The sequence below is a fragment of the Scyliorhinus torazame genome, chromosome 13 (assembly GCF_047496885.1).
Source record: "Scyliorhinus torazame isolate Kashiwa2021f chromosome 13, sScyTor2.1, whole genome shotgun sequence".
NCBI classification, from domain to species: domain Eukaryota; kingdom Metazoa; phylum Chordata; class Chondrichthyes; order Carcharhiniformes; family Scyliorhinidae; genus Scyliorhinus; species Scyliorhinus torazame.
In genome coordinates, this window is record NC_092719.1 from 29035699 (window position 1) to 29048797 (window position 13099).

Consider the following 13099-nt stretch of genomic DNA (forward strand, 5'->3'; position numbering starts at 1 on the left):
GTGAGTCAGATCCCGTTGCCCTGTCAGAACCCGCCACGCCCTCTCCACAGGCCATTGTCCACGCGGTACGTGATTGACGTCGAAACGCAGCCAATCAGTGACGGCGTTAGGAACTCCCGCCCAATCACCGACGGCGGCAGGTCAGGTGGCGCAGGAGCCGGCGCCTGATTGGTGGAGGCGGGGCTGTCAATGAGTCCCCGCCCACCCGCCCCGCCTCACTTGCTGTCGCGGAGGCGGAGGGGCTGAGGTGGTGGAAAGCTACTGAGGCCTACAGGTAGCTCAATCAGTCAGGATCCGTCCCACACGGTCCTTCAACCCCACCCGGGTGTGGTTGTCTTGCCAGCCCTCGGATCCCCGCCGTGCCCTCAGCACTCACTTGAATGCCTTGTTTAAAGATGAGCAAACCCCTTAAAGGCAGTGTCGCAGGCATGATTTTATTACCGGCCGACTTTTAATTGGTTGGACTCATTGGATTATCGCCAGTGGAAATCTTCGGGGTCGGTCTAAGAATTTTTTGCACTTAGTCGGCATCACCCCCTCCGCCCGCCCCGATAGCTCCTGGCGCCGGTGAGAAAATGGAGGCGAAGGCTCTGTGCAAGGGAGACGGGGCTTGCAACGCGGTGACCCCGGAGCCTCGCCGGCTGCTCACCATCGGAGCCAGGGACCGCTCCTCGAACCCCACTCCCAGAGGGGAGGAGCCCCACGCCAACGGCGGCGAGGAGTACGAGGACTCTGAGGCCGAGCAGTACCGGGATGGCCGCAGCGAGGAGGTGGACTGGGAGACCAAGCTGCAATCCTACACCTGGTGCAAGGAGTTCCTGGCCGGGTCCTGGAAGCTGATCACGGTGGAGGAGTTCCAGATCTCGGTCATCAGGTAAGGCGAGCGAGCCCTGCCAGTCACCTGAGGAAGGAGCAGTGCTCCGAAAGCTAGTGATTCGAAACAAACGGGTTGGACTTTAACCTGGTGTTGTAAGACTTCTTACTGTGCTCACCCCAATCCACGGTGCACCTCCACATCAGTGTCTTATCCGACCGGGGCTTTGAAGGTAAAATACTGCGGGTGCTGGAAATCTGAAATAAAAACAGAAAATTGGGGTGTGGGGGGTAGGGAATAGGGAGACTCCACAGTGTCGGGGGAGAGAAGAGAAGCCGAGTTGACGTTTGGGGTCCCTCTGACTGTTCTGCAGAGTTGAATAACTCTGAACGCTCTGTTTCTGTGCCACATAGGCTGCCAGACCTGCTGAATGTTTCTAGCATTTCCTATTGTTTCTTTATCCCAGACTTGGCATTTTTTGTTGCTGTTGCTATTGCATCTTTTAACGCCTGGAAAGTATCCCAGTGCTTGAGATGTACAAAATTATGAGGGACGCAGGGTAGATCGAAAGTAAGGGACATAAATGTATAGAGTCTTAGAGTTTTGAAGCGCAAGATGAGGCCCTTTGACCCATCGTCTCTGTGCCAGCCATCAAGCACTTATCTCTTCGAATTCCATTTTCCAGCACTTGGTCTGTAGCAATGTATTCTGTGGCGTTTCAAATGCCCATCTAAATGCTTCTTAAATTGTGAGAGGATTCCTGTCACTACTACCTTGATTGGGTGATCATTCTGTAGAGGTGCAGACATTACCACGGAACTGTATATAAATGCTCAATTATCCAAGAATGCATCTATATACACCTAACGTTAATTTATATCATATTTACAGTGCAGAAGGAGGCCATTCGGTCCATCAAGGCCCCGGTAAAGAGCACCACACCAAAGCTCACACCTCCACCCCATCCTCGTAACCCCACCTAACCGTTTTAGACACTAAGGGCAATTTAGCATGGCCAATTCACCTAACCTGCACATCTTTGGACTGTGGGAGGAAACCGGAGCATCTGGAGGAAACCCACGCAGACAGGGTGAGAACATGCAGACTCCGCACAGACAGTGACCCAAGCCGGGAATCGAACCTGGGACTCTGGAGCTGAGAAGCAACATCGCTAACCACTGTGCTACCATGCCACCCTTACATTGTGAGGAGTGTAGGGTAGTTAGGAAAACTTTCCCCCTGATGAAGGGGTCAATAACTAGGGGACATCAATAAGGGACAAGAGATTTAAAGAGGGTTTGAGGAAAATGTTTTCACCCAAAGGGTGGTGGGAATCTGGAATTTACGTCAAGTTCACAGGACTCTTCTCACTTTGACATTCACAATCTCAGTTTTATAAAACCCATTTTATAAGCACAGCCAGACAATAGGAAGAGGAACGCAGTGTCCACATGCTTGAGGCTCGTGGGGGCTGGTATGCATCATCAACACCAGGATTTATATTTTAATTTAAGTATCCGTTGAGGTTTTTGTTATAGGTATAGTGCCCCTTCTCAATGGATTATTCATTTGTTTATTATTTGAAGGGAGACTTGTTAACGCTGCGGTGGATTGTAGAGTTAGGGACTACACATTTGTCATGTACATAAATCTAAAAATGAGTGAAAATTGACTTCTCGTCTCCTCCTTCACCAATTGGCTACAAGATGTTTCACAGAGTCAGTAGAAGTCACTCGCCTTTCCTCTGAGAAATTCTGAACCTAAAGAGGTACTAAAAGCATCACCCAGAGATTAATTACTACAAAGTATGATGAGCCAGACTCTACCATAAAACGTGGTACAATTTGATTTGCAAGTGAAGTGACTAGCATTCTTTAATTTAAGGAACAGTAAGTACTCGGTACAAGCCTTCTATTTAAATATTTATTTCCAGTTACATGGAAATCATTCTGAAAAGTTATTTGGGAGGGGATTTGATGAAAAACCTTTTCACCCAGAGGGTGGTGAGAATCTGGAACGCACTGTCTGAAAGGATGATAGAGGTGAGAACCCTCACAACATTTGCGAAACATTTAGATGAGCACTTGAAACACCATAGCATACAAGGCTGTGGGCCAAGTGCTGAAAAATGGGATCAGAATAGATAGGAGCTTGATGACTGGCACATATATGATGGGCCAAAGGGGGGCCTCCTGTGCTGTAAAGCTCTTGCGATTCTAACACTTCCAAAATAGACATAATGGAAACAGCCGGAAGGGAACAAGGAGACTGTTGGGTAACCAATGTTGGGCACTGTCATTGCTGGGGGACGGTGTGCTTCCAAATTTGGATGCCCATTATCCAATGAATTGCTCCCACTCTGGTTAGAAGTCAAGCTGCCATACACTGCCCTAGTCTTTGCATAGTGTCCTCTTGCTGTTCTAGATCATATCTTATTGGTGTTGAGCAGTGTGTTTCAAAGTGCTGAAGCAGACCAATTTCACCATGGCAAGTTGTGAAAACCTGTTAACAAATTTGTCAGCTTTTTAAACAATAAAGCTTGAATACTGTGGATGCTGAGAATCTGAAACCAGAAAATGCTGGGAATGCTCAGCAGCTCGGGCAGAAGCAACGTGCTGAAGTTCTGCATGACTTGTTTCTTTGTTCCCTCTTGCTTACTGCAATTGCAGCCTTGTTGAATGGAGAGTAGAATCTGGTTTCAAATACTGTGCTGTTGCCCAATGAGGGAGGGACTACATGTGTCCAATGCCCACTGGTGGCCCTTCCTCGTTGTAAAGGTTAGATGGGGCTCTTGAGCCTTTGATGCCACCCATCTACGAGAAACTACTTGGATGATGAGGGGAAGCAGCTCAAGTACTCTTTAGCAAGAGGCTTAAGATTTACCTGTGAGACTGCTAGTGTAACCCAAGAGGAGATCAACAAGGAATGTTCAGACTGCAATTCTAATTGGCATCCCATGTGGCATGAAGTCAACCCTTTTGCATTGACATCTCTTTTAAATGAGAGAACCTTGCATTTCTCGCCAATTTACTCTTGTATGCACTCTTCGGCAAACGGCTACCGAATTCCTGACTAAATTGCATTGTCCTATTTCTTTCTTTCTTCCACGTTCTGAGGACTTGAATTCTTCTTTGCCCCTGTCACCAGAGGCTGAAATTGTTCTCGAGCATCTCCAGATAACCCTGAAAACTGGTGGCCTAATGGTAGAGTAGTTCCCAGCTGGGTCAGCAGTGGAAGCTTCTGTCTAGTGTGGTTTCAGCTGGTTCGAACTTCAATTCTTTGCTTCTTCCGACCAGAGGTTGATAGCTCATAGTATTTATTGTTGCAGATAAGATGTCAGCTGTGGCTCAGTTGGCTCTGTGTCTGAGTCTCCGATTCTGGGTTCAAGTCTCACTCCACGATTTGAGCATAAAATCAAGGCTGCCGTACTCGGGGATTTGAGGTGCCATTTTTTGGATGAGAAATTAAACCGGTCCTATCTGCCTGCTCTGGTGAATGCATCCACAACCTCTGGGGTAGAGAATTCCAAAAATTCACAAACCTCTGAGTGAAGAAATATCTCCTCATCTCAGTTCTCAACGATCCGCCTTGCCCCTTATCCTGAGACTGTGCCCCCTTGTTCAAGATTCCCCTGCCCACAGAAACAAGCTCTTTGCACCCTCTTCATCTCTCCCTATCAACATATTTTTCTATTTCTTTTCTTTACTGCATTTATGTAATTTACCTCAAATACCCCATGTGGGCGCACCTTCCATATTCTCACCACTCGCGAAATAAGTTTATCTTGAATTCTCGATTGAATTTATTAGTAACTTTTTATATTTATGGTCCCTCGTTTTTGAACCCTCAGCAAGCGTAAGCATCTCTGTCTACCGCTTTGAACATCTCCAACACATTAAAGAACTCTACAAGGTCACTTTTCTGCTCTCTCATCTACATTGTGGCAATGTGGGATTGATTTCAGCAAATCCTCTAATCTTTGAACAGACATGAGAGCAAATCTCTGAAAGCTGTTGAATTATCATTAGAAATTCTAATACTTGTCAGGGAAGGAGCCCAGTCTGGCCTGCTTGTGACTTAAATCCCACATCACATGCTTGATCCTTATTGTCTTCTGATCTGCCGCAATAACCTGCTTTACATGTTGAAATAGTCAACTAAGCAATAAAAAAGGAAAAAGCAGCCATAAAGAACAAGTGATTTTTTAAATAAAGAAGGCTGCTTACTTTCTGCTCATTTTCAGGTTTCTGGTTTTTCTAAAACAACACTAATGTAGTTAAGTGCCAGACAACGTGCTTCGCAGTACCACGTGCAAATGTTTGATTATTGGTATTGGCCCAGCCAGAGATTGAGTAAAGGGTAATGAGATTTAATGTTCTCAAAATGTACCTGCTTAGCCTCTACTTTGTTATCAGTGGGAGAAGGAGAAAGAGGGTGAATGCCTGAATCAGGGCACCGTAAATGCTAGCTTTGAGCAGCTGGGTGAAATGGCCTGTTTGTGTGCTGATGTAACATGTCAGTGGTGGGAAGGGCAGAGGGAGAATCAGATCTAAATGTGAAGATCGCATTCCCTGAGGGCAAGACTGTTGCAAGAGCACAATCAGCCCTGAAATGGTAGTACAGTAGGTTTATCGTGAGCAAACCACTCTTAAGCTAACATGTTGTGCTGAACAACTGGTAATTTGATCCTTTGCTCTCTTCAGAATAAGCTCAGTGTACCACTCAGTAGTTGAGTACATGGCCTGACTTGTGCTTCATAACCACTAGAAGCCCTGTTTTGCTCTCAGGAAGACTAAAGTGATGCTGGACTTCAGGAGGGAAAATGTTTATTTGTACTGGTGAGAAGTGAGCGAACAATTGATTTCATCCTGTTATCCTGGATGTGTTTTTCTGCACTAGTTAAGTTCCTGATTTAATTTGCCTTTTTTTCATAGAATTTACAGTGCAGAAGGAGGCCATTCGGCCCATCGAGTCTGCAACGGCTCTTGGAAAGAGCACCCTACCCAAGGTCAACACCTCCACCCTATTCCCATAACCTAGTAATCCCACCAAACACTAAAGGAAATTTTGGACACAGAGCATTTTATCATGGCCAATCCACCTAACCTGCACATCTTTGGACTGTGGGAGGAAACCGGAGCACCTGGAGGAAACCCACGCACACACTGGGAGGATGTGCAGACTCCGCACAGCCAGTGACCCAAGCTGAAATCAAACCTGGGACCCTGGAGCTGTGAAGCAATTGTGCTATCCACAATGCTACCGTGTTGCACTTGTTTTTCTTAACCAAAAGACACAAATCTTTCCTTCAAACCTTGCAAATGTTAAGAGTTCTTTTGTGTTTGAATGCACTCTGAATGGCAGGAATCACATGAGTTCAAAGGAAAGCCTACATGGTTTTAGTTGTTCCAGCATGCAAACACTGTTCCCATTGTACAGTGAAGAGTGGTCTGATTTGTACATGCTACTGAATTGCGGAGGATGTGAGCACAATAGTGACTGATGAAATTGTGCAGATATATAGATAGGAATACTGGACTGATTCAGTGATGACAAAACAGAATATGTAATGCCTTGGTCAGCAGCAGAACTGAGGCATTCAACTCTGGTCTCCTGTGTTTTGGACGTTGAGCTAGACCATGAATATTGGAACGCTATGTTCCGATGAATGTCAGAAAAACTAATGACCGTAATCGCAGAGGAGCTTGTGTCTCTGCCAGTAGGTATCTCACGATCTACTAACCTACACTAAAACAATGCTGTTTGAATGATCTTGCATGCAAGCATTGACTGCACTTGAGGTACTTAATTGGCTACTGTCATGGGAGTGTCCCTTTAAGAAATGTTTTTGTCTTTTCACATGGCTTTGGTGATGTCATTGTGTGGGTGGAGCTGTGCTGTGCCTCTTGAGTTTTTTGCTTTCGTTTTCACATTTGGCTGCTGTACTCAAAGAGAAGTATCTGACCCGTCTCTCGATCTTCAGTTTAAAAGCTGTTTCCAGATTACTTGATAACTTAAAAGTGATGACTGTTTTCTGGAAGGAATGCAAACCTGCTGTTTTGGAAAGGAAACGAGCATCCATATCAGGTCTTGAGTGCTGTGTGCTGGGCCACACCTTTGGAAAGGAGTTTATGGGATCTTGTTAAATTGGAACAGTTAAAGGGGGAAATTTATGAAGGATGATACATAAATACCCCAATACAGTAATCTATGTTTGTAGTTGATAAAAATAGTGTGTGTGTTTATAAAAATGTAACTAAATTTGTAGAATAAACTTTTTTGATTAAAAGTACTTAAGGCCTCTGTTGAATAACAACTGAAAGGCAGGCCCTTGTGCTCATCGTAACCAAAATCAATAAACAGTTGTAGGTCAGGTGATATACTTTGGAGTTTTCTAAACCTTGGCCCATAACACTGAAATACTTTGGGATTATTGAGGTTGTGAAAGACTTTGGTTAAATATAAATTTTAATTTTCTTAATTAGATTTCTCAATTAGAATGAAAAGTTTAAACTTATTTAAATTAAGTAACAAGTAAAGCAAGGGATAAAGGAGCAAATTGTTAGTGTTCAAAGCTAATGTCAGGAAGTGTTGGTTCAGGCAGTGATTATTATCTGAAATAGTCTCTGTGGGGGAGTGGGGGCAAAGTCCCTCAAATCATTCCAGGAAAATAGAGACCTGTGTTGGGGAGAGACTGAGGGAGATTGAATGACTACTATTCCGTAACCTGTGTTAGAATAGGGAGATGGAAGCTCAAACTAATGTTTCTTTGAAAGGATTCAACTGCCCGAGATAGAGTTCAAAAGGGGCCCAAGTGTTTTACTACTCATTGCCCACGACTACCAAAACCTCCTTTACTATTCAAGGGTTTGTTTCCTCAAGACTTGTTTATTCCATTGGGAGTGGGACGAGTGTGAATCCGATTGAAAGCTGTGAGTGCAAGATTGTTGCAAGAATGCAACCAATACTGAAATGGTGTTACAACCTTGAGCAAACCAGTCTGAGCTACCCGGCTGTGCGGAACGCCAGGGAATGACTGAAGATTGGGGGCGGAATTCTCCCCCCACACCGGGTGTGAGAATCACCCGGGCGCCGTGCGAGTCCCACCACGCCATCCCGATGCCCGCACGCGATTCTCTTCCTCCCTCCCCCCCCCCCCCCCCCCCCCCCCCCCCCCAAAACCGGCGCAGCGCGAATCACGGCTGGCCGCCTGGAGAATCGCTGCTTGCCGTTGGTAATGGACGAGCGGTGGTTCTCCGGCCCGGATGGGCCGAGCAGCCTGCCCAATGCGACAGGTTCCCACCGGCGCCATCCACACCTGGTCGCTGCCGGCGGGAACAGTGCGGGAACGCTGGGGGGGGGGGGCGAGGGGGGGTTCCTGCACCGGGGAGGGGCTCAAAAGGGGTCTGGCCCGCGATCGGTGCCCACCGATCGGCGGGCCGGCCTCTGAAGGAGGACCTCCTTTCCTCTGCTGCCCCGCAAGATCGATCCGCCATCTTCTTGCGGCGAGGACAGCAACCGCGCATGCGCTGGTGATGTCGTTTACGCGGCGCCAAGACGTAAATGACGCGGCGCCGCTCCTAGCCCCCCAGGGGCGGGAGAATAGGGGGCTGGGAAAGGCCTCCGATGCCGGAGTGAAACACTCCGGTTTTCACTCCGGCGTCGGGACTTTGCCTCCCGATGGGCGAATTGCGCCCTAGATGTCTTGCCCTTTTTAAAAGTAAGCTCAATGTGCCACTCAGCTGTTGGGTGCAGGCCCCCCCACATTGTTGGTTGGGACTTCAATCACTTAGCTGCAGAAAGAGAAATGAGAACTTCCGGGTGCGGCTATGCAGAGCTAGGTCGCATATTCGGTAGCTCCCGCTTGGAACGGACTTTTGGGCTTGTTTACAGGGCCCCCACGGCATTTGTTTGACATTTCCCGGTGTGGCAAGAAGACTGCAGCATTCCCCTGACAGTGTCCCCCAGGAATGTTATGTCTTTTGGATACCAGACCCGGCAGAAACAGTAAAAGATTTGGCTTGTGCTGCAGGAATAGACAAAGGCCTCTTCCAGCATGCAGGCGGGGGAAGGGCAAGCTTAAAACTGCAATCTGACTTGACTCTATCAAAGGTGAATTCTAGCAGCAGAGGGAACAACTGTGAAAAGATCTACTAAGGCCATTGAAGAAGCAGGGACGAGGCTTCCGGTGGCGGCCATGGGTCCCCCTCCAACTTCTATGAAACGGACCAGAAGTGTAATGGCCAAAGGAGCGGCACTGGAGCAACGGGAGAAGCGAGGGAAAGAAAACAAAATGGCGGCGGCCAGGGACAAAGGGGAGCTGCAGGAGTTCATCAAGTGTGGCTTCGAGGAGCAGCGCAAGGAGATGTTGGTGCCTATGCTTTCGGCAATTGAAGGACTCTGGATCACCCAGAAGTCCCACGAAGCTAAGATCCAGGAGGTACAGAAAAGAGTCAGTCAGAACGAGGACGAGCTCGTGGGCCTGGCGGTGAGAGTGGGGCAGAACGAGGTGCTACACAAGAGGTGGGTGGGAAGACTCGAAGACCTGGAGAACAGGTCGAGGAGAAAGAATCTGCGAATCCTGGGTCTCCCTGAGAGTGGAGGGGGCTGATGCTGGGGCATACGCGAGCACGATGCTCGAGGCGATGATGGGCACGAAGGCCCCTTCGAGGCCGCTGGAGTTGGACGGGGCACATCGGGTGCTGGCGAAGAAGCCCCAGGCAAATGAGCCGCCAAGGGCGATGGTGGTGAGGTTCCACCGGTTCACGGACAGAGAGTGGGTCCTGAAATGGGCCAAGAAGGAGCGGAGCAGTACGTGGGACAACGCAGAGATCCGAATAAACCCGGACTGGAGCACGGAGGTTGAAAAGCGGAGAGCGGGTTTCAACCGGGCCAAAGCGGCGTTGTACCAGAAAGAAGTGAAATTCGGAATGCTGCAGCCAGCGCGACTGTGGGTCACATACAAGGGCCAACACTACTACTTTGAAATGCCTGAAGAGGCGTGGACCTTTGTACAAGCCGAAAAGTTGGACTCTAACTGAGGGTTTGTGAGGGTGAGGGGCATGTTTTGGGGTTTGATGTGTGATGGTTGTTGTATATAGGGGGTCAATCACGCGCAGGAAATGTTACATGGGCTGGGGGAGAGAGACAAGGCCGCGACAGGAGCTGCGCCAGAGGGGGCGGAGCAGGCTTTGGAAAGCGCGGGGTGTTTTCCCGCGCGCAGGAAGAAAGGCGGGAAGGGAACGAAAGAATGCATATGGATTGGGAGACTCTCACGCGGGGAGGTCAATGGGATGGCGGGGGAAGCCGGGGTCAGCAGGCGTCAGCTGACTTACGGGAGTGACATGGGGGGAGCAAAAAAGCTAGACGGGTCTAGCGGGGGAGAGGGGGAAGGGGGGGGAAAAAAGGGTTGCTGCTGCACTGGCCGAAAGGGAATGGGACACAGAAGAAGTGGTCGGGACGGGGGTCCCCCCTGTGGGGGACTGGAGGGTGAGGGAGGCATGGACACAGGATTGGCCCAGAAAAGGAGATGGATAGTTGGGGGCGAGAGCCCCTCAAATCCGGCTGATAACGTGGAATGTGAGGGACCTGAATGGGCCGGTGAAGAGGGCTCGAGTGTTCGCGCACTTAAAGGGACTGAAGGCGGACGTGGCCATGCTCCAAGAGACACACCTGAAGGTGGCGGACCAGTTCAGGCTAAGAAAGGGATGGGTAGGACAGGTATTCCACTCGGGACTGGACGCGAAGAATAGAGGGGTGGCAATATTGGTGGGCAAGCGGGTGTCATTTGAGGCCAAGACTATTGTAGCGGACAATAGAGGGCGATATGTAATGGTGAGCGGTAGGCTGCAAGGGACGAGGGTGGTGTTGGTAAACGTATACGCCCCGAACTGGGATGATGCAGGATTCATGAAGCGCATGTTGGGGCGCATTCCGGACCTGGAGATAGGAGGCCTGATAATGGGAGGGGACTTCAATACAGTGTTGGATCCAGCACTGGACCGCTCCAAATCAAGGACTGGAAAGAGGCCGGCGGCGGCCAAGGTACTTGGGGGGGGGGGGGGGGGGGGGTTTATGGATCAGTTGGGGGGAGTGGACCCATGGCGGTTTGCAAGGCCGCAGGCCAGGGAATTTTCTTTCTTCTCCCATGTACACCAAGCCTACTCCCGGATAGATTTCTTTGTTCTGGGTAGGGCGCTCATCCCGAGGGTGGAGGGGACGGAGTATTCGGCTATAGTCGTTTCGGACCATGCCCCGCACTGGGTGGAACTGGAGCTGGGAGAGGAGAGGGACCAACACCCATTGTGGCGGCTGGATGTGGGACTTCTGGCGGACGAGGTGGTGTGTGGGAAGGTGAGTGGGTGTATCGAAAGGTATTTGGAGGCCAACGACAACAGGGAGGTGCGGGTGGGGGTGGTATGGGAGGCGTTGAAGGCGGTGATCAGGGGAGAGCGAATTTCCATTCGGCTCATAGGGAGAAGACCGAGGGTATGGAAAGGGAGAGGTTAGTGGGGGAGATTTTGAGAGTGGACAGGAGATACGCCGAGGCCCCGGAGGAAAGATTACTTGGGGAAAGACGACGGCTCCAGACGGAGTTTGACCTGTTGACCACAGGGAAGGCGGAGGCACAATGGAGGAAAGCGCAGGGGGCGACCTAAGGGTATGGGGAAAAGGCTAGTCGGATGCTGGCACACCAGCTCCGTAAGAGGATGGCAGCGAGGGAAATAGGGGGAGTCAAAGATGGAAGGGGAGCCACGGTTCGGAGTGCGACGAAAATAAACAAGGTATTTAAGGCCTTTTATGAAGAGCTGTACAGATCCCAGCCCCCAGCGGGGGGAAGAGGGGATGAGACGATTCCTAGATCAGCTGAGATTCCCGAGGGTGGAGGAGCAAGAGGTGGCTGGTTTGGGGGCACCAATTGGGTTGGAGGAGCTGAGCAAGGTTTGGGGAGCATGCAGGCGGGGAAGGCCCCGGGACCGGACGGATTTCCGGTGGAGTTCTACAGGAAGTACGCAGACCTGTTGGCCCCGCTACTGGTGAGGACCTTTAATGAGGCAAGAGAGGAGGGGACCCTGCCCCCGACAATGTCGGAAGCGACAATTTCTTTGATCCTAAAGTGGGACAAGAACCCACTGCAATGTGGATCGTACAGGCCGATCTCGCTCCTCAATGTGGATGCAAAGTTACTGGCAAAAGTGCTGGCCACGAGGATCAAGGACTGTGTCCTGGGGGTAATCCACGAGGACCAGACGGGATTTGTAAAGGGCAGACAACTAAACACCAATGTGCGGCGGCTCTTAAACGTGATAATGATGCCATCGGAGGAGGGAGAGGCGGAGATAGTGGCAGCTATGGACGCGGAGAAGGCCTTTGACCGAGTAGAGTGGGAGTACCTCTGGGAGGTGCTGCGTCGGTTTGGGTTCGGGGTAGGGTTTATCAATTGGGTTAAGCTCCTTTACAGAGCCCCGATGGCGAGTGTAGTGACGAACCGGCGGAGGTTGGAGTACTTTTGACTGTACAGAGGGACGAGGCAGGGGTGCCCCCTGTCCCCCCTGTTGTTCGCATTGGCGATCAAACCATTGGCCATGTCATTGAGGGAGTCTAATAAATGGAGGGGGGTGGTCCGAGGGGGAGAAGAGCATCGGGTGTCGCTATATGCGGATGACCTGTTGCTGTACGTGGTGGATCCAATGGAGGGGATGGTGGAGGTCATGCAGACTCTAAGGGAGTTTGGGGTGTTTTCGGGCTATAAGCTCAATGTAGGGAAGAGTGAGCTCTTTGTATTACAGGCGGGGGACCAAGAAAGAGGGATAGGGGACCTACCGCTGAGGAGGGCGGAGGGGAGTTTTCGGTATCTGGGGATCCAGATAGCCAGGAGTTGGGGGACCCTACATAAACTGAATCTGACTAGGTTGGTGGAGCAAATGGAGAAAGGATTTCAAAAGATGGGTCATGTTACCGCTCTCGCTGGCGGGTAGAGTGCAGTCGGTCAAAATGGTGGTCCTTCCGAGGTTTCTGTTTGTGTTTCAGTGCCTTCCCATCGTGATCACTAAGGCCTTTTTTCGAGAGTAGGCAGGAGTATTATGGGGTTTGTGTGGGCGAATAAGACCCCGAGAGTAAGGAGAGGGTTCCTGGAATGCAGTAGGGACCGAGGAGGGTTGGCGCTGCCAAACCTTGGGAGCTACTACTGGACAGCAAATGTGGCGATGATCCGCAAGTGGGTTATGGAGGGAGAGGGGGCGGCATGGAAGAGGATGGAGATGGCGTCCTGTAAAGGAACGAGCC

The 13099-nt window shown here is 50.1% G+C and overlaps 1 protein-coding gene across 1 annotated transcript in view; it reads left to right on the forward strand.

Moving 5' to 3' along the window:
- Positions 1-206: 206 nt before the first annotated feature.
- The window catches only part of chkb (choline kinase beta), a 50311-nt gene continuing 37418 nt past the window's right edge, over positions 207-13099 (forward strand). The window contains exon 1 of the mRNA XM_072471228.1: positions 207-874. Within this exon, the coding sequence (XP_072327329.1) occupies positions 576-874 (299 nt within the window). The 5' untranslated portion in view covers positions 207-575. The remainder of the gene's footprint in view (positions 875-13099) is intronic.